Source organism: Erinaceus europaeus, chromosome 21 (genome assembly GCF_950295315.1).
Source record: "Erinaceus europaeus chromosome 21, mEriEur2.1, whole genome shotgun sequence".
NCBI lineage: Eukaryota > Metazoa > Chordata > Mammalia > Eulipotyphla > Erinaceidae > Erinaceus > Erinaceus europaeus.
In genome coordinates this window covers 12,379,709-12,403,692 of record NC_080182.1, presented here as the reverse complement: position 1 = coordinate 12,403,692, position 23,984 = coordinate 12,379,709, and the positions used below count along the sequence as shown (strand labels likewise).

General features: G+C 50.0%; 1 protein-coding gene across 6 annotated transcripts in view; it reads left to right on the top strand.

Annotated features, from left to right (window-relative positions):
- The window catches only part of XYLB (xylulokinase), a 61,842-nt gene that overhangs the window by 16,275 nt on the left and 21,583 nt on the right, over positions 1–23,984 (top strand). For 3 of the 6 annotated variants that reach the window (XM_060180414.1, XM_060180413.1, XM_060180417.1), the window contains exons 8-15: positions 1,853–1,925; positions 3,273–3,391; positions 8,736–8,817; positions 14,226–14,266; positions 16,445–16,560; positions 17,297–17,412; positions 18,087–18,160; positions 19,763–19,859. In XM_060180414.1, coding sequence (XP_060036397.1) covers positions 1,853–1,925; positions 3,273–3,391; positions 8,736–8,817; positions 14,226–14,266; positions 16,445–16,560; positions 17,297–17,412; positions 18,087–18,160; positions 19,763–19,859 — 718 coding nt within the window. The remainder of the gene's footprint in view (positions 1–1,852; positions 1,926–3,272; positions 3,392–8,735; positions 8,818–14,225; positions 14,267–16,444; positions 16,561–17,296; positions 17,413–18,086; positions 18,161–19,762; positions 19,860–23,984) is intronic. The other 3 variants (XM_060180415.1, XM_060180419.1, XM_060180416.1) reach the window with 3 other exon arrangements.

The window sequence follows — 23,984 nt, the reverse complement described above, 5'->3', positions numbered from 1 at the left end:
ACACTCACTGTTCCATGTGATTAATGCAACATGACTACCAGGCACTTAAAATTGACTTGAACTCATTGTTTTATTTGAAAATGTATGTGACTGGGTTGACTGTCCCCAGCCAGGGCTCTTCAACCAGAGTCTGTACCCCAGGGCCCTGGAAACAGCCCATAATGGAGATCATGGAGAGGTAGCTTGGCACCTTAACTATGACGTCACCTCTGAGTAATTAGGACATGGTAAAGCTAAACCAAAGAGTCTTATTTAGTTATGCAGATTTTAATTACCACCAGGGTTCAGTGCCTGCACGATGAATCCACAGCTTCTGGCAGCCATTTTTTCTTTTTCTTCTTCTCCTACGTCTTTTTTTTGATAGGACAGAGAGCAACTGAGACAGGAAGGGGAGAGAGAGAGAGGGAGGGAGGGAGATAGCTGCGGACCTGCTTCACCACTCAGGAAGCTTTCTCCCTGCAGGTGGGGAACGGGTTCAAACCTAGGTCCTTGCACATGGTAACGTGTGTACTTAACCAGATGCCTTGCCACCCTACCTCCCTATTTTAATTTAATTTAATTTTCCAATACTGGGAAATTAACCCAGGGCCTTGCACATGCACGTGCGCACATGTACATACACACACACAAACAAACAAAATACCATCAGTGAGTAGCCTGTCGAGGGCCACATTTTCCATCCTTTATTTTAGAGAGAGAGGAGGAAAAGACACCTCAGCCCTGCTCCACCCCTACTGGAATCCCCCCTGGTGCTGTTCATGGTGTTCCCATTGGTATGAGGGCTGCAAGCAAGGACCTCATACATAGTAATTTACGTACAACTGCTGAGTGCCCTGGCTTCCAGCCTCCGAAACATCTTTTTAATCTTGAAGCCAACATGGATTTTATTATGTATTCAATCTTCCGGATTACTGTGCAACACCAGCCCTTCATTTGGGGTGGAGGGAGTCACGAAAATCCCCATGTTCCTGGCGGTGGCACACCCAGTTAAGTGAACATAGTACTAAGCACAAGGGTCTGGGTTTGAGCTCCCGGCTCCCCACCTGCAGGGGGGGATGCTTCACAGTGGCAAAACAGGTTTACAGGTGTCTGTCTTTTTCTCCCGCTCTCCATCTCTCCCTCCCCTTTCAATTTCTCTGTTCTATCCAATAAAATGAAAGAAATAGCCGCATGAGCAGTAGGTTTGCAGTGCCAGCAACTGAGCCCTAATGATAAACCTAGAGACAAAAAAAAAGTATTGTGTTCCTGTGTGGAACGGAAGTAGCCTGATGAGGTGGGGAAGTGACATTGTCCCCACTGATCCCCCGGCCAGTGATTCCTGTTTGGAAGCACAACCCTCAGCATGACAGCTGGAATCCATTTCCTCCTGCCCAGGGTTGGGGTCTGTGGCATTGGAGGGACCAGCTTTCTTGTACCCGAGTCTTGCGCCTCCAGGAGTGTCTCTGGGTTGAGCCATGTGTTTATACAACCCACTTCCCCAGCGACTCCATACAAAGACCACAGGGTGGGAGGGAGGAAGTCAGGGCTGGACACTCCTTCCTCACTATGTGGAAAACCCACTTCGCTCCCCTTTTTTCACAGGATTTTTGGTTCTTTTGGTTAGTTAGACTTGACTACTTTATGGCCCATCAGAAATTGCAGAATAAAAAGTTCTTCCAAGGGGTCTGTTTCCGGTGTCCTGGCTGCTCAGAGAACTCTGACCTGGGAGACTCTGGCACTGCCGTTGGCAGGCATCTTGCCCGGCGTGTCCGCTTCCCTTCCTGTGCGAAGCCTCTCCTTGGGTGTGTGTGTTGGACGCGTGCATCTGCCGGGCTCTGGGAGTGAGTCACATGTCCCTGTGTTTCTTCTGCAGAGGATCTCTCTGGTCAGCAGTTTTGCTGCCTCCCTCTTCCTTGGGTCTTACGCCCCGATTGACTACAGTGACGGTAAGGTGGCAGCATCCTTGCTGTGAGCTTGCTTCAAGGGTTGCAAGTGACACAAGCCCCATCCACCCTGGGTGGGTGCCAGTCCTCCAGCCCTGCTGTCCGAACATACTCATTCACTTTCTTCATGTAGCAAAGGACCCAGCACCAAGGAGATGAAGACCTCCAGTGTTTACAAGCCTTTGAAGAGGTTTTGAGGGCTAGCTGGGCAGCTCTGGGTTGGGGTCTCTCCTGAGGGGATAGTCCAGCTGGCCACCAGGGCTGTGGTCGCCTACAACGTGCCTTCCACTCATGACCGCCACCACCCAGAAGTGTCTCACATTGTTGGCCCTCCAGTACTTTGGTTTTTGTCAGGTAGACACAGAACCAGAAAGAGACCATGGCACTGAAGCTTCCTTCAGCGTTATGAGGGCTGGACTTGAACCTGGGCCATGTACGCACATGGCAAAGCATTTTGAATGCAGGCCTTGGCAGAGTGAAGGAGACACTTGTGATCCAAGCTCAAGGCACGGTGGAAGGGTGGGCAAACAGCCCAGTGGCAGCACAGCCCCGCATGCCGGGTGTCCCCCCTGTGCTCAACACACCTGCTGGGGCGGTGACACCATAGTGAGACAATCACACCACTGGGCCAGAGCTGTCTCGGGTGTGCCTGGTCTTCGCCTGTAACTGGCCCCTCCTCTCAGCTCCCCTCATGCTCATCTGAGTAGTCACCCATCACTTGCCATCTGGCTGACATCTCCCAGGGGGCACAGGGCTCCTTCAGTCAGTCTCTCAGCCCACCTCCGTCTGCCTCTGTCTTGGCCCATGGGCCGGCGAGGGCGTCTGCCTGCCTGTGCTCTTGCTTCTCTCCCCTTCCCCATGCCAGGACAGCCTTGGGAGAAGTAGATTGCATTAGACGAGCGTAGGAAACGGGACCTCAGCATAAGGAAGTCCAGAGGAGTTTGAGAACTTTCCTTGAAGAGTTGGACATGATCAGGAAATTCACGTGGGCTGGCCCGTGTCAGCGCAAGGCCACCTCTGAAGGGACACCTGATCCCAGGGGACACAGGGAGCAGTTGAGAGTCAGTTTATCGCTGACTCCCCCACCACCTCTCTGAGCAGCACGTTTCCAGACTAACTGGTATTTGAGCCTGAGAGGAGTCCTTAGAGGAAGGGTGGGACCAGGCGTTTCCAAGGAACTCCTGGCCTTGCCGCTTGGCTCTAGAATGGTCCTGCCTGCATTGCACTAGGAAAGGGCCCCAGGTACAGATTAGTTACAAGAAAGAGATCTACAACTCTGCCGGGCTTTTGCATGTTTATGAGAGATTCTTTCTGAAGACATTTCTGTGTTTTGTTTTCTTCTGTGCTTAGGTTCTGGGATGAATCTGTTACAGATCCAGGACAAGGTCTGGTCACCAGTGTGCCTCAGTGCGTGTGCTCCTCATCTAGAGGAGAAGCTTGGCCCCCCGGTACCCTCACTCTCAGTTGTGGTAGGTCCCTTGTGTGTACACACACACACACACACACACACAGACATGCACCAGAGACTTTCTGTGAAATACCTGACACAAGTGAAAGTCTAACACCTTGTGCTGAGTGGGGACCCAGGTGTGTGGAGGGATTACTGCCTCCGGGAGGTGGGTGGGACTTGGAACAATTCCACTAAAGATTTGTTAGAATAGAAGAAAAAAAATTGAAGGTGAGGGGCCAAGCAGTGGTGCACCTGGTTAAACACACACATTATAGTGCACAAGGACCAGGTTCAAGCCCCGGGTCCCCACCGGCAGGGAGAAAACTTCACCAGTGGTGAAGCAGGGCTGCAGGTGTCTCTGTCTCTGTCTATATCTCTCTCAATTTTTCTCTGTCTCTATCCAATAATAAATAAAAATGAATAAGTTTTTAAAATTGAAGGCATAAGTTACGGGTGATTCCACACCTTAGGAAAAAATGTTCAGAATGCTGAAACTGGAAAAAAAAAAAATTAAAATCCTGGGTCAAGGGGCCACCACTGAAGCTTGAAGCAGGGAAGTCTGGAAAAGAGAGGAAGAACTCTAGGGAGCTCCGAAGCACTGGGGCTAGATCAGAATTCTGGTCAAATACTAACTGCCTCTTTGACTTTCATCTGTGCCTCATATTATAATTTTCTTTTCCTTTCCTTTTCTTTTTTTTTTCTTTTTCTTCTTTCTTTCTTTCCTTTTTTTTTTTTTTTTTGTTGCCTCCAGACTTATCACTGAGGCTCAGAGGCTCAGTGCCTGCACTATGAATCCACTGCTCCTGGTGGCCTTTTTTTTTTTTTCCATTGTGTTGCTGTTGTTATTGGATTGGACAGAGAGAAACTAAGAGAGGAGGAGGAGACAGAAAGGGGGAGAGAAAGACAGACACCTTTAGACCTGCTCCACCACTCATGCAGGTGGGGAGCTGGGGGGCTCGAACCAGGATCCATGTTATGGCCAGTCCTTGCACTTTGCACTATGTGCTCTTTTTTTTTTTTTTTTTTTTTTGTAATTTTTATTTATTTATCTTCCCTTTTGTTGCCCTTGTTGTCTTTTTATTGTTGTTGTAGTTATTGTTGTTGTAGTTGATGTTGTTGTTGTTGGATAGGACAGAGAGAAATGGAGAGAGGAGGGGAAGACAGAGAGGAGGAGAGAAAGACAGACACCTGCAGATCTGCTTCACCGCCTGTGAAGCGACTCCCCTGCAGGTGGGGAGCTGGGGCCTCGAACCAGGATCCTTACACCAGTCCTTGCGCTTTGCACTACGTGCACTTAACCCGCTGCGCTACCGCCCGACTCCCCCACATTATAATTTTATAGTCATGCTCATTGTTGCTTTCGATGTTGTCCAGTTGTCGTACAGAAAAAACAGTGAGCGAATGTATTTAAAGCTCTAAAGGTAGCATCTGGTCCCACAAAAATAGTAAAAGCATTTAACCAACTGTGTCGTGCCCCCTTCAGGCTAGACTGGGCTCTGCATGCTCAATGCTTGGTGGTTCAAAAAGGAGAGTGGAGTAGAGAGACCATTCCACTAAGACCGAACAACCAGAATCCTGGGTCAGGCAGAGGGTAGAAGGAGAAGGACCCCCGAGGCCTGGGGGGGAGGACTGGGGCTGGAAGGAGTGACCAGTGAGCACCAAAAGCACCCTTACAAGGATGCCACCGCCAAGCTGAAAGCAGCCTCTGCCGCTCAGAGCAGCACCTCAGGGTGGCTGGTGGCCATTCAGCAGCGTGTCCCGTTCCTCAGAGTGGCTGGTTCAGACGCCAGGCCCACTGATGCTGACGGGCAGAGGGAGAGAGAGCAGACGGAACCGCCAGGCCTCCGGGGCTGCTACTCCCCGCTCGGCTCTCAGTTTCATGAGAGATGGTGAGCGGTGCAGGTTTTGTGTGTCACATGCACAGGCCTCCGTGAGGCAGGCTGTGTGGAGACCAAGTGATAACAGGGACCAGAGCCAGCAGAACTTTGACTTTAGCAGATGTGCCACATAATGAAGGTAGGATACCAGTAAAACTAGGCGTTCTGTCATCTCTCCCTCTCTCTCTCTCTCTCTCTTTCTCTCTTTCCCTCTCTCTCATCTTTTTTCTTTTGCCACCAGGGTTATCGCTGAGGCTAGGTACATAGTTCTATCTTTCCCAGCAACCATGTCCTCCCCACCTCCCCCTACCCCTTTTTCTTTCTTTCTTATTTTATTTTATTTTTTTTTTTTGCTGGGGCTCAATGCCTACACCATGAATCCACTGTTCCTGGAGGCCATTTTTCCCCCTTTTGTTGCCCTTGTTATAGCCTTGTTGTGGTTATTATTGTTGATGTCATTTGTTGTTGGATAGGACAGAGAGAAATGGAAAGAGGAGGGGGAGAGAAAGATAGACACCTGCAGACCTGCTTCACCACCTGTGAAGCGACTCCCCTGCAGGTGGGGAGCCGGGGGCTCGAACCGGGATCCTTATGCTGGTCCTTGGGCTTTGCGCCATGTGCGCTTAACCGCTGCATTACCACCTGACCCCGTCTTTTTCTTCCTTTTTGATAGAAGGAGAGAGGGGTGGGGGAGGTTCCTACTGTATACTCTACCACACGGGAGGCTGTGAGGCTTCCCCTCCCTGTAGGCAGGGGCCGGGACCTCAAACCTGGGTCCTCAAGCATGGCATTGTGCCCACTCTACCCAGTGAGCCACCACATGGCCCACTGTCATTTCATTTTAAAGGTAGTGCCAGAAGATGTGGTGTACTGGAAGCCCCTGGACTCCCGCCCCCCACAGCCTGCCAGCCTGCCTTTGTCACTATGTCACCTGGCCTCCCTGCCTGAGCTCGTTGCCCTTGCTTTCTGCCAGGGTTTCTGGGAGCCAAATTCATGCTCAAACAGAGAGTCAGCACCCCGTGGGGCACCGTCAGCACAAGCTAACAGCCCATGGCTCCTTGGATGTGGCTGTGGGCTGAGCCCGGTTGTCCACTGCGGCAACCAGGGAGACACTCAAGAGTGGGCCTTCCTGGCCCCCCGACACTTTTGCTGGTCCTCATCTTCAGTCCTACAGTCATGTCCCTAGATAACCCACTGCACACAAGCCAAGGCTTCTGCTCTGTTTTCTGAACAATCCCAACCCAGCCCAGAATCTCTCTCTCCAGGGAAATAGCTTATTCTCACGTAAATCTAAAAATGTTGCTGATTGGGGCAAAATTTCTTTGCCGGATACCAGGAAATTCTGTATCTTAATTTATTTTCTGGAGAGTGATTTATTTATTTTAAAGACAGATACATAGAAAAAAGAAGGGGGAAGAGGAGAGAAGGAGAGGGAGAGAAAGAGAACACAGAACACTGCTCAGCTCTGGCTCATTGTGGTGCCAGGCATTTAACCTTGAAACCTCGGGTACACTAACACTGAACTATTTTCCCCTGCCCAGAATTCATCTATCTATTTATTTATTTATTCATTCATTCAGTCCCATGAGAGGATGAAGAAGAACTGAGCCCTGCTCTGGCACAAGCAGTGCTAGGGACTGAACTCAGGACTAAGCTTGAATTCCAGTGGTTTTTCCACTATACCAGCTCCCAGAAAGGACACTCTTACATATTTTAACTTTGGGGACTAGGATAAAGTTAGGAAAAGGAAAATAAAACTTTTTTTTTCATAAGTGCCTTCTGAGAGCAGCAGGTCTGTTTGGAGGGTGCCCCTACCATCTGATCTCACAACTGCATTGCGAGGGACGCTGAGGACCATGACTCCTGGCTCCTCAGCCTTTCACAGCATCTGTAGGGTGATTTTTTTTTAAAAAAATTTTTTTAATATTTATTTTATTTATTTCCTTTTGTTGCCCTTGTTTTATTGTTGTAGCTATTATTGTTGTCGTCGTTGTTGGATAGGACAGAGAGAAATGGAGAGAGGAGGGGAAGACAGAGAGGAGGAGAGAAAGATAGACACCTGCAGACCTGCCTCACTGCCTGTGAAGCGACTCCCCTGCAGGTGGGGAGCCGGGGTTCGAACCGGCATCCTTATGCCGGTCCTTGTGCTTTGCGCCACCTGCGCTTAACCCGCTGCGCTACAGCCCGACTCCGTGTAGGGTGATTTTTTAATGTATTTTTTAATATTTATTTATTTTGGTTGCCCTTGTAGTTTATCATTGTAGTTATTGATGTCCTTGTTCTTGGATAGGACAGAAAGAAATGGAGGGGGGGGAGAGAAAGAGAGACACCTGCACACCTGCTTCACCGCCTGTGAAGCCACACCCCTGCAGGTGGAGAGCTGGTCCTTGCGCTTTGCACGATGTGCGCTTAACCCACTGCGCTACTGCCCAGCTCCCTGTAGGGTGATTTTCTTGAGAAAGTTCCACCATGACACTTGCACGTCCATCATGCTGAATCCCTTTCCTGCATGGCTGGAGCATGTGCGAGAGGCGTGAGGTGCCCCCATGAGTCTGCTTAGTGGTGTACTCCTGCCGTGTATGGGTTGACTGACTGGCCTACTCACTCTTGTATTATTGCCACTGGGGTCATCTCTGGGGCTCAGTGCCTGCAGGATGAGTGTACCGCTCCAAGCAGCCTCTTTTTCCTTTTTTTTAGTCTTTTTGGATAAAGAAAGACAGAAATTGAGAGGGAAGGTAGGGAGATTATGAAAGAGAGAGACATCTGCAGCACTGCTTCACCACTTGTGAAGTTTCCCCCACTGTGGGTGGGGACCAAGGTCTTGAACCCAGGTCCTCGCACAGATGTGGTGTGTATTATACTTGGTGCACCACCTCCGGGCCGCTACCTATTTATTTTTAAGGTTATTTCACAATTTAGGGCTGACTGAGCAACTACAGTTTAAGGGTTGGATTGTGTTAGCTGCTTTGAATCTCAAAATTGAATGACTGTCAGGCAGTGGTGTTGACCTCAAGTTCAAGTTTCCGGAACTGTTCTGGGCTCCTCTGGAGGTCTATGAATAGAAGGACATCCCTGCTTTGTGATGAAGGATGATACCTCTCTAGACGCTATCCAAGATACTTCTTTTTTTTTTTTTATTGCCACCAGGCTTGGTGCCTGCATTACAATTCCACTGCTCCTGGTGGCCATTTTTCCTAATTTTTCTACTTTACTTGAGAGAGAAATTGAGAGGAGTAAGGGGGAGAGAGAGAGAGACCTGCAGACCTGCTCCACTACTCATGAAGCTTCCCCTCTGCAAGTGAGGAGTGGGGTCTCGAACCCCAGTCCTTGAGCACTCAACTGGGTGTGTCACTTCCAGCCCCCTCTCCTGGAGATTCCTTCAGCTGAGGTGACCCAGAGCCTGTGGGGTCCATGTGAGCTGGAGTGGGGTGACTGTGCCACTCGGGCAGGGTCCGCTTACCCAGCTCACCTGCTCTTTCTCCCCAGGGAGCAGTTTCCTCCTACCATGTCCAGCGCTATGGGTTTCCCGTGGGCTGCAAAGTGGTGGCTTTCACTGGGGACAATCCAGGTGAGTATTTGGAGGGGTCCACTGCCCCAGCAGCCCGAGATGGACATGTGAGAACGCCACCCCCTCTCAGCGAGCGCCTCTGTGCTGGGCCCTCCTTCCCTGGCTGCTAGCCCCACCAGGCCTGACTGCCAAAACCTTCTACCTACCCCACCTTGGCCCACCCAGGGCTGCCCTCTCCAGGAGAGAGCTGGCCAGAGAGTGTGGAAGGCAGTCCAGTCCACCTCTTCTGAACCCCTCTTCTGTCCAAGCTAAACAACCCGGTGTCCCCAACCTTTCCCCAGGCCGTGGACTTTCAGTGCTGCTCAGTCATTCCCGTTAAACACGGCTTCTTCCGTCTCCGTGTGCCTCTCTGTTCCAACGCCTTTCCTCTGCTTCCCTCTCTTCTCTTCCGGGGTCCCGAGCCCCACCCTGACTGCTGCTTCCAGCTCCCCAGTTATATCCTCTTGCCTATCAAACCAGCCTCTTGGGACTGCAGGTCTGATAGATATAGGTGCAAGACAGAAAATCACAGCGAAGTGGCAAATAGTATCTTAGTGTGTGTCCTGTAAACTACTGCATTTAGGACAAACGACAAACAATGTGTCCTGTCAGTATGTCTCAAATATTCTTTCTCTGACAGTCACAGCTCACTGGACATCATTTTTCCTCTCTGACATTGCTACTCCAAACTGCCTTTATTTATTTATTTTTTAACTTTTTTACCAGAGCACTGCTCAGCTCTGGCTTATGGTAATGATGGGGGTGAAACCTGGGATCTCGGACCCCCAAGCATCAGAGTCTTTTGCAGAACCATTGTGCTGCTTCCCCAGACCCTCAAATCACCTTCCTAAGCAGCTGTTCTTACTGGAAAGAAGTGAACCTCCGGTATATTTAAGAGGCTGCGGGTGGTTGTGCCCTGGGTGCAGGACAGGGCCAGAGGCTCTGACCGCCTTTCTGACCCTCAATCTGGCTTCCCTTGATGATCAGAAGTGTGGGTCTCCATTTCTAAAAGCATGTTTTCATTTTTTCTTCTCCAAGTTTGCACACCCTGTCACCTCTTTGTACTTGCCTCCTCTGCACTGTAGATATATGGAAAATGTGAGCAGCAAAATAAAAAACTTAATAAAGGACTGGGGGTGGCAGGTGGTGGTGCACCAGCTTAAGTGCACACAAGACGAACTGCAAGGACCCAAGCAAGGACCCCGGTTCAAGCCCCCGGCTCCCCACCTGCAGGCAGACGCTTCAGGTCCCTGTTTGAGTCCTTGGCTCCCCACCTACAGGAGGTTCGCTTCACGAGCAGTGAAGCAGGTCTGCAGGTGTCTTTCTGTCTCCCTCTCTGTCTTCCCCTCCTCTCTCAGTTTTTCTCTGTCCTATCCAACAACAACAGCAGCAGCAGAAACAGCAACGACAGCAACAACAGCAATGGGGAAAAGATGGTTGCCAGGAGCAGTGGGTTTTTAGTGCAGGCACTGAGCCCCAGTGATAATCCTGGAGGCAAAAAAAAAATAACATTTATTTATGGGAACTGGTAGACGGAGCACCTGTTTAAGTGCATGCTGCCATGCAAAAGGACCTGGGTTCAAGTCTCTGTTCCCTACCTACAGGAAGAAGGCTTCACAAGCAGTGAAGCAAGTCCTGCAGGTGTTTCTCTGTCTCTCTCCCAGTTTTTACCTCCCTCCCCTCTCAATTTCCCTCTGTTCTATCAAATAAAATAGAAATAAATAAAAAAGGAAATGTAATAATAAAAAAAAATTTGAACGATTATTTATGAGAGAGACAGAGAAAACCAGAGCATCACTCCAGCACATGCAATGCTGGGGATCGAACTCAGATCTTCATGCTTCAGAGTCCAAGACTTTATCTACTACACCACCTCCTGGGCTGCCAGCCTTTCTTAAAATTCGTTCATCACCGGGAGTCGGGCGATAGTGCAGCGGGTTAAGCACACGTGACGCGAAGTGCAAGGACCAGCGTAAGGATCCCAGTTTGAGCCCCCGGCTCCCCACCTGCAGGGGAGTCACTTCCCAGGTGGTGAAGCAGGTCTGCAGGTGTCTATCTTTCTCTCCCCTCTCTGTCTTCCCTTCCTCTCTCCATTTCTCTCTGTCCTATCCAACAATGACATCAATAACAACAACAATAATAACTACAACAATAAAACAACAAGGGCAACAAAAGGGAAAATAAATAAATATGAAAAATAATTTTAAAAATTCATTCATCTCATCATCACCATCATTATTACTATAGTCCATATTTTCAGCATCGTCAGAAGCCAGAACTGAGCAGTGCACTGACTTCTCTCTCACACAGAAATAAATAAATCTTTTAAAAATACAAATAAATTAATGAATAAATAAGTCACTGCTGCCACTCTTGTCACCACCGTTACAGCCAGACCCACAGTGCTCCTGGATCTGTGTGGACCATCTGCTGCTGGGCTGTGTGTCTGCCACACGTTAGTGTCCCGGCTAGGACCCTCTTCCCCTAGCAGCCAGAGGAGGGCGCTTTCTATCCCTGAGCAGTTTCTGTAGCAGAGTGCTTGGAACCCTGGTGCCACAAAGATCAAAGCCGAACCCAGAGCAGGCTGTGTGGCTGGGACCCGGTGGTCGTGGGCTGGAGGTGAAAGCCAGATGAAGGCTGGGGACAGACGGAATTTCAGCACGGGGTGGGGGGTGCCTTTGAGAGTGCAGCTCTGGCCTGTCAGCTGTGTGTCCTGGTGCCCCAGGCTTTCTGGGGGACCTTCAGGCCCCCATTCTTTTATATTATTATTAATATTTTGTTTAACTTGATAGGACAGAGAGAAATTGGGAGGAAAGGAGGAGAGAGACTGAAGGACACCTGCAGCCCTGCTTCATCGCTTGTGAAGCATTCTCCCTGCATGTAGCGGGGCTTGAACCTGGGTCCTTGTGCATGGTAACGTGCACTTAACCAGGTGCGCCACCACCTAGCCCCTGGCCCTACTCTTGTCAGCTTAAGAGTAGTGGTTCCAGTCTCCAAACATTTAAAAGTACCAATTCAGGAAAACTACATTCTGTAGGCGGTGCTTGTTTTCTTCTCAGTAAAAATAACACATTGAATCTCATTAAGAAATATATATACAGGTGTCCAGCAGTGGCACAGCGGGTTAAGCGCACGTGGCGTGAGGCGCAAGAACCGGCATAAGGATCCCAGTTTGAGCCCCTGGCTCCCCACCTGCAGGGGAGTTGTTTCACAGGCAGGTGTCTTTCTCTCCCCCTCTGTCTTCGCACCTCTCTCCATTTCTCTCTGTCCTATCCAACAACGACAACATCAGTAACAACAACAATAATCATTACAACAACAATAAAAAAAAGGGCAACAAAAGGGGGGAAAAGCTTCCAGGAGCAGTGGATTCATGGTGCAGGCACCAAGCCCCAGCGATAACCCTAGAAGCAAAAAAAAAAAAGAAGAGAGAAAGAAAGAAAGGAAATATATATACATATATATATTTCTTTTTAGAAATAATTTTATTTTTTATTTTTATCATTTTTTAATACAGTCAGAAATTGAGGGGAATGAGGTAGGGAGAGAGGAGACACCTGCAGCACTGCTTCGCCGCTCATGAAGCTGCCCTGCCCCCCAAAAGTGGGGACCTTGAACCAGGTTCCTTGTGCACTGTAATTGCGCACTGTGGTGTGTGCGCTTTGCCAGGTGAGCCATGCCCAGCCCCCAAATATATTTTTATTATTTACTTTTTTTTTCCTACCAGAGCAGTACTCAGCTCTGGCTTATGCTGCTTAGAATTGAGCCTGAACATGAATCCTCAAGCGTGGAAGTCTGCCGTGTGAACTGCTGTGCTGTCTCCTCAGCCCACAAATGCATATTCTGTTTAACTTTCCCAACTGAAAGAGTTGTAGGTAGAATAATGGGCCATCTTTTTAATCTTTTCTGGGTCAGTTTGAGCTGGAATGACAGAGAAGCAGCTATCTAACCTTCTCCTTGGACTTTGGCTTCAAGCTGAATGTAAGAGGCCATAGGCAGGCGGTAGGTTTCGGCTGGTCCCAAATCTGACCTTCTGTTTGTTGCTGCCTGAAACAATGCATTAGTTGCTTCTTCATTAAAACCACATGCCAAGGGACCTAGAGATAGCTGCTAGAGTACATGCATTAACATGTGTGAGGACCCAGGTTCAAGCCCAGCACCTCATGGGAGCACCATGGATGGTACCAGGGGTGCTCTGTGCATGATGGACCAGTGCTTTAGTGTCTCTCTGACTTTCTTGCCCTCTCCCTCTCTCACAGAAACTATAAATGGCGGTCCAGGGGTAGTGGAATTGCACGCACAGGAAGCACTAGAGCCTCACACACAAAAAGCCCACACACCAACCAAGAATACAGACTAACAAAGGCTTGTGGTGTGTGTGTGTGTGTGTGTGTGTTTGCTTGTATTAACAAGGGCTGTCTCTCCATTGCAGAAAAGAAATATTAAACACCAAAGGGGGGTATAGAAGTCATCCACCCAAGGACCTGTGTTTGGGACCTCACTCCCCACCTGCAGGGGGATGCTTCCAATTAGTAAAGCACGTCTGCAGGTGTCTTTCTCCCCCATCCTCTCATTTTCTCTCTGTCCTATCAAATAAAATGGGGTAGGGGACAAAATGGCCACCAGGAGTGATGGATTTGTAGTGCTGGCACTGAGTTCCAGTGATAACCCTGGAGGGGAAAAAATCATCTACAATTCCTTAAGCCTGAGACAACCACAGTTAGTTTTGATGGCTACCCTTCTAGCCTTTGTTTTATGCTCACAAACTGACATTAATTTTCATCAACCCAAGCAGTATTTCTTCACTTCACACTAACAGTAGCTTAGAAGTCAGTTTCCCCAGCATTCACTTTGCCAGCCCCCTGGGGGTACAGGCTGGCATGGCATTCAGCAAGCATCTGGACAAGGCAGCAATCAGATGCACACTCCATTTTACCCCTTGTCTCCATAGGATAAACTCAGAAGCCGAGGTCCTGGGCCCAAGACTCTTGTTGCTGGGGCCTCACCAACATTGTTGAAGGATGTGTTTCTTCCATATTTCTCCACTCACTCACTCACTCACTCACTCCTACACGCCAGGCTCTTCTGTCAGTCACAGAGTACCTGAGTGAATGAGGCAGCTAGAGATGTTTGCCCTGAGTCCACAATTGAAGGCTCCACTCCTCGAGGGTGGAGGGCAGCCCTGCACCCCCACCTCCGTGGGGCTTACAATGTAGCCTCCTGGCCTCTCTGTCCTGCTGGGGTCCTGACAGTGGGTGAGGAGTCTGATACAACCCCAGGTCAGAGGCACTAACCACAGATAAAACTGGGCTCACCTGTGCCTGCCTCTACTCCAGCATATGCACTCCCTCCTGGGGGAGGAGTGACTGAGGTTTGCTTTGTGACTCCCATGTAACACCCAGCTAACCAGAGACTCCTCCTGTTCTCAGCATCGCTGGCTGGCATGAAACTTGAAGAAGGTGACATTGCGGTAGGTGACTTCACCGGCCCCCAGGTGGAGTCAGTGCTTCCTGCCCTGGGGGACAAGGCTGCCTGGTCCAGGCAGTATCCTGGCTGCCTATAAGAGTCTCCCACTGAGCCTCTGAGGGAGGGGACAGGGGATGACAGGGAAACACAGGCCAGGACCTGCCTGAATTTTCTTAGAAGTAGAGTTGCTATGGCCCAGAAGGTGGCACAGTGGATAAAGTGTTGGACCTACAGGGGCCAGGTGGTGGTGCACTTGGTTGAGCACATACGTTCCAGTGCTCTGGAATACCCAGTGCTGGGGACTCAACTCAAGACTTCAGGCTTGTAGGGGGCTTGCTGGTGGCATAATTGGTTGAGTATACATGTTATCATGTGCAAGGACCCAAGTTCAATTCCCCGGTCCCCGTCTGCAGCAGGAAGATTTGCCAGTGGTGAAGCAGTACTACAGGGGTTTCCATGTCTCTCTTTTTCTATTATCTCTCCCTTTTCAATTTCTGACTGTTTCTACCCAGTATAAATGAAATAAAGAGGGGCCAGGTGGTGGTGCTCCTGGTTAAACACACACCTAGCGCGCAGGGACTCAGGTTCATGCCCCTGATCCCCACCTGTAGGGGGAAATCTTCATGAATGGTGAAGCAGGGCTGCAGGTGTCTGTCTCTCTCCCTCTCTATCTACCCCTTTCCTCTCAATTTCTGTCTCTATCCAGTAATAAATAAAAATTTTAAAAATGGAATCAAAGTTAAAAAATAAAATAAGGATAATATAAATATTTTTATTTGATACAACAGGAATTGAGAGTGGAAGGGGGTGACAGGGAGAAACAGAGACACCTGCAGCCCTGCTTCACCACTTGTGAAGCTTTTCCCCTGCAGCTAGGGGCCAGGGGCTTGAACCTGGGTCCGTGCTCAACCAGTTATGCCACCAGCCAGCCCCCTACAAGCCTGAAGTCTTTTGTTGGGTCCCCACCATTTGGGTATTCCAGAGTGATACTCTGGTTCCCTCTTTAATAAGCAGTACTAAAATATAATCAATGGAAAAATCTGTTAAAAAGGTGAGTTCCCTTGGCTGCCCACACAGTCCCCCTGCCTGCCTTGACCTTGGCCTGTCTTGGTGGGCATAGTGGCAGAGAGTCAGAGGACCATGGGCTTCTCAGATGAGCAAGGAAGATACAGCCTGTGACCTGGGTCTAGTGGGAAGCCAGGGTCCATGGACCTGGGTCCATTTGGGAAGCCAGCTGTCCCCAAACCATTAGTCAGCTGCAGCTGTGCTACATTCTAGTACATGGGCTCCCACATCCGGGTTGGTGCACAAGGGCCGGAAGCAACTGATCTGTTTGCTTGTTTGTTTACTTATTTTTGCCTCCAGCAAAAATTCTCCACTGGGGTTCAGTGCCTACACAATCCCACCAGCAGACTCCTTCCCCACCCCACCCCCTTTTTTTTAAAGAGAGAGAGAGAGAGAGAAGTGAGATGCCACAGCACTGCTCCACCACTTGTGAAGCATCCCCTGCGCAGAGGCTTCCAGCAGATGGCTGGGGCCTTGAACCCCGGTCCTTGCACACACAAAACTGTGTGCTATACCAGGTGAGCCCCCGGCCCCCCTCAGAAGGGCTTGGTTTTGTTTTTGCTGTGTTTATAAAGACAGACTTATTGGTGGTCGGGTGGTAGTGCAGCGGATTAAGTGCACATAGTTGAAAGTGCAAGGATCCGGGCTTGAGCCCCCAGCTCCCCACCTGCAGGGGGGTCACTTCACAAGCGGTGAAGCAGATCTGTAGGTGTCTGTTTTTCTCTCCCTCTCTCTGTCTCCTCTTCATTTCTTTCTGTCCTAATCAATAAAATGGGGAAGAAAAAAATGGCCACCAGGAGCAGGGGATTTGTAGTGCCAGCACTAAGCCCCAACAATAACCCTGGAAATACAAGCATATTTTTTAAAAGATTGATTTATTAATTGATGAGAGAATGAGAGCATCATTCTGACACATATGATGCCGGGGATCAAACTTGGGACCTCATGGTGGAGACTTTGGTGCTTTATCCAGTGTGCCACCTCCCAGGGTCCACCTCAGAAAGGTTTTTGATCAGCATTTAATCTGAGGTCAGCTGCACGCTGAGTGAGGCGATGGGGCTCAGGGGAGGTGTGGCTGAGCCAAGACAGGTGTCTCAGCCTGTCCGTCTCTCCCCAGGTCAGCCTGGGCACCAGTGACACGCTGTTCCTCTGGCTGCGGGAGCCCACGCCTGCCCTGGAGGGCCACATCTTCTGCAATCCTGTGGACGCCCAGCACTACATGGCGCTGCTGTGGTAGGCCAGGCGGACAGGGGCATAGCCAAGCGGAAGGGGCCCACACCTTCTGCCACACTCCCGAGCTGTTCCACCAAGCTCAGGCCCAGGGACTCCATGGGCCTCACTGACAGCAGAGCCAGGTGGGGAAGAGCCCAGGGCTTGGAGTTCCCCAGACCCAGGCTCTAACCCCAACCCCATCAACTGTACCCCCTCGAGGCCTGGAGCAAACCCCATAGCATAAGGAACTCAGTCTCTATGCTCATAAAATGGGGAGGCGAGACAGTTTCCTTGTTGCCATTGTTATACCACATGTGTGATAGGACCTCAGTGAATGACAGGAAGGATGTCCTGCTTCGTGACGGCCCTCCTGGAGGGATGTGTTCCACTGGAAGCTACTGAGAGAGGATTCTGAGCCTTTAGAAGCCCCAGGAATGCTGGACGATGTGTCTGGCTAATACGCCTCTCCAGCCCGCTGCCGCCTGGCTGATAAATGAGGAGCACTGGGCCCCTGGATCTCTTTGCTGGGGCTCTTTTGTGGCAGTCTCTAAACCACGTCCAAGACAAGGGTTTCCATTGGCTTCTGGAGGCACGTGCTGGGCACAGCTGAGAGGATCCTTCAGATGTCCACCGTGCACTGGCAGGGGGTTGTGGTCCACGCTGACCTACAGCCCCTCTACCTGGACCCTCACTGGGACCCCTGAGTCTGGTCAGCATGCTCCACTGCCCTCCCTCAGGCTTGTGTACACTTCCACAGCTTTAAAAATGGCTCCCTGATGAGAGAGAAGATCCGAGATGAATCTGCCTCCTGTTCCTGGAGCGAGTTCTCGAAGGCACTGCAGTCTACAGAGATGGGGAATGGTGGAAATCTGGGTAGGCTTTTTGGTGGTGCCTGGACCTGCCAAGGGAGCAGCAGCTGCCTGAGGCAGAAACAGGTCTGGGGACCCATGAGTGGTGAGCAGTGAGGGCAATGAAGACCAGTGGGAGTCCTGCCCGCTTGTCATAGTTCTCTGTAAGCCTGACAAGTTGGTATGAAGCCTCATGTGCTGAGTGAGGCAGAGCCAGCACTCTGTGTCCTGAGTGATAGGCCATAGCTACATCTCTGTCCCCTCCTTGAGCCCCTGGTCGCAGCACCAAAGGGTCTGCCCCACCCTGCTGGTCCTTAGAGCACCCCACTCACAGCTCTGAGCCCAGACACCAGGCTCTGTTTAGCAAAGTGCCTAGTGTTGGGGGGGCCTTCTGAGCCACTGAGGTGCCTCCTTTGCTTACTTAACCCTGTGCTGCTGGTATTTGAGGCTTAACGGGACTGCAGCCTCTGAGCTTGAGCTGTCAGGTGAGAGAAGACAGCGTTTGCCTGAGAAAAGCTCATCCAGGCCATTCCACTTGCTCTCTGTCCTGATGGGAAGAAGGAGTCGAACTGTGTCCAGGTCTTCTCTGTGGGTGGATGGGGGACAGGGGCTAAGAGCAGGGGGTTCAGTTTGCCCTGCTCTTTTCTAGGTCTGTAGAGAAACCGATCTTGATAGGCACTCTTCCTAATCTCATTTCAGGATTCTATTTCGATGTAATGGAGATCACCCCTGCAGTTACTGGGCGCCACAGATTCAGTGCAGGAAACCGTGAGGTACATACATGCACCTATTCCTGGTTTTGAAGCTACCTTGTTTGGGGGGTCTGAAGTTGAAAATTGCCCACCAGATGACGCGACTTTTAGGGAACTCATTCTTTCACTCAAAGGCTGTGTTGTGCATGCTGGGGGACTTGCAGCCACTAAGACAAACACTGCCCTTCCTCTCAAAGAGGAGAGCCAACCACCCAGGCTTCCCTCTGGCAAATGCTGAGTGAGGCAGAGCCAACACTCTGTGCCCTGAGTGATAGGCCGTAGCTGATCGCCCTGGAACCTGTATCCTTGGTGCTCTTCTTCTTCTTCTTTTTGCCTCCAGGATTGTCGCTGGGGCTCAGTGCCTGTACTACAAGTCCATTGCTCCTGTTGGCCATTTTTTTCCATTTTGTTGTTGTTTCTGTTACTGTTATTATTGTTGTTACTATTTTGGGATAGGACAGAGAGGGAGAGAGAAAGACAGACACCTGCAGACCTGCTTTACTGCTTGCGAAGCGACCCCCTGCATGTGGGGAGCCGGGGGCTCAAACTGGGATCCTTGAGCCTGTCCCCACGATTCATACTGTGTGTGTTTGACCCGGTGGCTCCGTTGGTGCTGTTGATCCCCTTCATGCCTGGAAACTCACAGATCTTCAGATCAAAACTTTTTGCTGGCAGGCGAGCACCTGGGGTGGGAGGTATCACTTTTACAGACGCTGTGCTGACTCATTCACTTCTCAGAGCAGTTCTGTGAACTTTGCATCGTTGTCCCCTTTAGGTGGAGAAACTGAGTCCTGGTGAGGCTAACTAATGCACCTAGGTCCCCAGGCAGAAATAGCGAAGGGACTCAAACCCAGTCCTCCCTTCCACTGATGCCACCCCTCAGAGCCCCCTTCAGGGTGCTCCACACTGAGTCCTCAGCACAAGCTGCTGACTCTTGCTTACAGCATCCGCTGCACAGACAAGGTCTGCTGTTTCTGTTAATTGTTATAATGGCCCGGAAATACAAGTGCCATGATCTCCTCAGTTCTATTCAAGGGAAATTAGATTCTGCGAGATTTAGGCTGTTTGTTCAAGGTCACAGACCTGAGTGTCAGAGGCATAACTGGGTTGCTTCCAGAGATGGAGCTCTCTGATGCTCCGGTTCCCCCAAGTGAGGCATAAATGAGGCTGTAAACATATTTGTGAGGGAGAGGGAGAGGGAGAGGGAGAGGGAGAGGGAGAGGGAGAGGGAGAGGGAGAGGGAGAGGGAGAGTGTCAGTGGGGGAGAGAACTGGGTAAAGTTTCAAGGTTCAAGTCTACCTGTGTATGTGTGTGTGTGTCCATGGAGACATGAGTTTCAAATCTGGACTGTTATTTACAAGACAACACATGGGCTGACAAACTTGGGTAGTGGCTCCTCTTTTGCCATATGCACAACCCAGGTTCAAGCCGGCCCCCCACCACATTGGAGGAAGCTTTGGTGCTATGGTGTCCGTCTGTCTGGCCCAATCGGTCCAGAGTGGTGCAGTCCCAGTAGCAGTCCCCGCCCCCTCCCTCCCCAACACACACACACACACACACACACACACACACACACACACTGAGCATTCTTCACTCTTTTCACTGCCCTACTCTCCGGGACAGGTCTCAGCATTCCCCCCAGAGGTGGAGATCCGAGCCCTGGTTGAAGGACAGTTCATGGCCAAGAGGATTCATGCAGAGAGCCTGGGCTATCGAGTCAGTAAGTGGCCACCGCTGGCACAAGCACCCTACCCCGTGGGCCATTCCTCTGCTGAGTCAGGACGATTTTAATCTGATGGGTATCGAGGGTGGTTAGCAGTTACCTCTCAGGATGGGGCAGGGCAGGCCTCGGGGGTGCTGGGCTGATGTTTGCTGACAGAGCTGTGCTTGTTTGTGAAGACTTGCCAAGCTGTCAGCTTTTTGGTGTGTATGTACATCTTCCAGGCTGTAACTTAAAGTTCAACAACAACGTTAGTTAAGTAATGTTAGCTGCTTTGGTAGCCAGGGGTGGGGGCGGGGGGAAGCACAGGACTCACAAGCAGGAACTTCAAGTTCAATTTCCTGGCACCGTCATGTCAGAGTAATGTTCTGGTTCTCCCCCTCTCTTACTCTCATTATAAATAAATAAATCTTTTTATAAAGTCAGCATTTTAAATATCCCCCTTCTCTCCATCCCAAACTGTTAAGGGGGTGGGAGAATTTTTTTGGTTTTTTTTTTTTTGATGATTGTATGAGCAAGGCAGTGCCTGGAGGGGCACTTGGTGAGGAGCTGTCTGCATGGCCTAGTGTACACGGTATACACAGAGAGGTGGCAGAGCCGTCCTCTGAGCTCAGGAGGAGGTAATGTGATTACATTCTTTATTTTTTATTTTATTTATTTATTTATTTTCCTTTTTTGTTGCCCTTGTTGTCTTTTTGTTGTTGTAGTTATTATTGTTGTTGTATAGATGTCATCTTTGTTGGATAGGACAGAGAGAAAATGGAGAGAGGAGGGGAGGGCAGAGAGGGAGAGAGAAAGATAGACACCTGCAGACCTGCTTCACCACCTGTGAAGCGACTCCCCTGCAGGTGGAGAGCCAGGAGGCTCGAACCGGGATCCTTCCTCCGGTCCTTGCGCTTTGCGCCATGTGCGCTTAACCCGCTGCGCCACCGCCCGACTCCCATGTGATTACGTTCTTACTCCCAGTTTCTGAAGTGTTCCTTGTGCAAACCAGCATAAAGTTACCGATCCTCTTAGAAGCTTTAAAGCCCAGTGAGACCTGCCTCACCTGTTCTGCGGGGCTCCTCTCAAACAAGATCCCATAAACAAGCAAGCTTGGAGTCAAAGAACGCTGTACTCATGGGAGGCCTCACTGTCCTGGCTGCGTGCACTGGCCAGCTCTAGTTTTATTCTTATCAGGCGCCGTCTTATTTTATTTAAATTTTTCTTTACTTACGTTACTTTGTCTGGTGCCAGGGAACCAACGTAGGGTTGCATGGAGGCACAGACTGCTAAGCCACCTTCCCCCCCAATTTTTATTTTTTTAATTTTAAAGACACAGAAAGAGGAGAGACTCCACAGTTCAGCACCATCATCCATGGGGCTTCCTTGGTGTCTTCTGTGGTACTCCCGTGTGGTGTCAGGGCTCTAGCCCAGGTCCTCAAACATGGCAGTGTGCACTGTCTCTACTGGGTGTCCCTTACCCAGCCCTCATCTTATTTGAATAGTGTATAAAAATTCAGACACTTGAAATAACGCTGATGGTCATAATGATAATAGCTGCTGTCATTTAACAATATTAATTAATTTATTTTATAGTGATTGTTGGGGGCTGTGCAGTAGCATGCCGGGTTAAGAGCACATAGTACAAAGTGCAAGGGCCACTGCTCCCCACCTGCAGGGGGCCCTGCAAGTGTCTCACTCCCCCTCAGTCTCCTCCTCCCCTCCCATTTCTCTCTGTCCTGTCCAATAAAAAGGAAACGATACATGCCAGGAGCAGTGGATTTGTAGTGCCGGCACCAAGACCCAGTGACAACCCTGGAGGCAATAATAATGATAATGATGATGATAATAATAATCATTGTTGGGGCTTCACTGCTCCAGGCTGAGATTCTGGGGGGGGTGGGATTGTGAGAGGCGGAAGAGAGAGAAGGCAAAATACTACAACTCCAAAACTTCCCTCAGTGCTGTAGGGTTTAGAACATGGGTCATGTCCATGACTAAGCAGACAGTCTCCACTTACAGGTGGAAGGAACCTCAGAGGAAAGGACAGTAAGGGAAAACAGAAGCTGAAACTTGGACTGGAGGTGGCATATTGCACCAAAGCAGAGGACTCTGGGGATGGAGGGCCCAGGACATGGTGAAAGGACATTGGGGTCCTGTCGTGTTCCCCTAGACACCAGTCAAGGGGAGATGGGAGGTTGTGCCTGTGAGTTACAGACTAGACTGTAAACCATTAACCTCCAACCACAGGAAAAAAAAATGTAAGCACTCACCTTCGCAGGTGAACTATCTCACAGACCCACTTTAATTTTTCCCCCTTTTGCTGCCCTTGCTGTTTTATTGTTGTAGTTGTTATTATTGTTGTTGTTATTGATGTTGATGTTGGATAGGACAGAGAGAAATGGAGAGAGGAGGGGAAGACAGAGAGGAGGAGAGAAAGATAGACACCTGCAGACCTGCTTCACCGCTTGTGAAGCGACTCCCCTGCAGGTAAGGAGCCAGGGGCTCAAACCGGGATCCTTACACGGGTTCTCGCGCTTCATGTCACCTGCACTTAACCCGCTGTGCTACCCTCTAATTTTTGAGGAGAGACCAGAGTGTTTGCTGCTCAGCTGTGGCGTATTGTGAGTCTAGGTGTTGAACCCTCTGCCTTGAGGCCCCACAGCCGTGAGAATCTGGTGCAGAACCACCGCACAACCTCCCCAGCCTGTGCCATCATGTCTCAGAGCACCTCCTGGGCTCCTCACCTAGTTCCTGAGTACTTTGTCCTGAGTAACCTCACACACTAAGAAAGCAGGACTCAAGAGTGTTGAGGAAACTGCCCAAGGCTGGCAGAGCCTCTGTACCAGACTAGGCTGGCTCCAGAGTCTGGGGTTTTACCCACTAGCACAAATCTCCTTCATTGAAAGGACTCTCACTACCTTGTGTAGACACTGTCAAACAAGTGCACCAGCTGGACTGGGCGAAAGCCATATTCCCTTTCCAGCTGTGTTTTCCTGTAGCTTTCATCGTGTCCGGGCTGATGTGTCAGAGCAGTCTGCCTTAATCATGGGAGGCTTGAGAAATAAAGGAAAGAAAACTACTTAGCTTTCTACCTCCTCTCCCCAGCCCTCCAGTACTATCTTGGGACATGTTTCTCTAGTCTCCTTTATGAGGTTTTGTTTCTGCTTTAAGTTTTGTGTGTTTTTTTTTTTTTTCCTCCAGGGTTTATCGCTGGGGCTTGGTGCCTGCACTACAAATCCACTGCTCCTGGAGGCTATTTTTTCCCTTTTGTTGCCCTTGTTGCTTTTCTTTATTGTTATTATTATTGTTGTTATTGGTTTTATTGTGGTTGGATGGGAAGACAGAGAGGAGGAGAGAAAGATAGACACCTGCAGACTTGCTTCACCACCTGTGAAGCGACCCCCCTGCAGGTAGGGAGCTGGGGCTCAAACGGGGATCCATACGCTGGTCCTTGTGTTTTGCACCATGTGAGCTCAGCCTGCTGGGGCACCATCTGGCCGCTTGCTTTAAGAGTTTTTCTTTTCTTTTCTTTTTTTTCTTTTGCCTCCAGAGTTATCACTGTGGCTTGGCGCCCGCACCCCAAATCCACTGCTGCTGGAGGCCATTTTTCCCATTTTTTTTTGCCCTTGTTGTTGTTGTTGTTATTGCTGTTGTTGGACAGGACAAAGAAAAATCAAGAAAGGAGGGAAAGACAGAGAGGGGGAGAGAAAGATGGACATCTGCAGACCTGCTTCATCGCTTGTGAAGTGACTCCCCTGCAGGTGGGGAGCCGAGGGCTCAAACTGGGATCCTTGCACCAGTCCTTGTGCTTCACACCATGTGCACTTAGCCAACTATGCTATCGCCTGGCCCCCTAGTTTGAAGAGTTTTATTTATGGGGCCAGGTGGTGGTGCACCTGGTGAAGCGCACACATTATAGTGTATGGGGGCCCAGGTTCAAGCCCCTAGTCCCCACCTGCAGGGGGGAAAGTTTCACGAATGGTGAAGGAGGGCTACAGGTATCTGTCTCTTTCCCTCTCTGTCTTCCCCTCCTCTTTCAATTTCTGTCTATCCAACAGTAAATAAATAAATAGAATTTTATAAGTTTTATTTATGTATCTCTTTTATTCTTTATTGCCAGAGAAAGAGAGAGAGATAGGA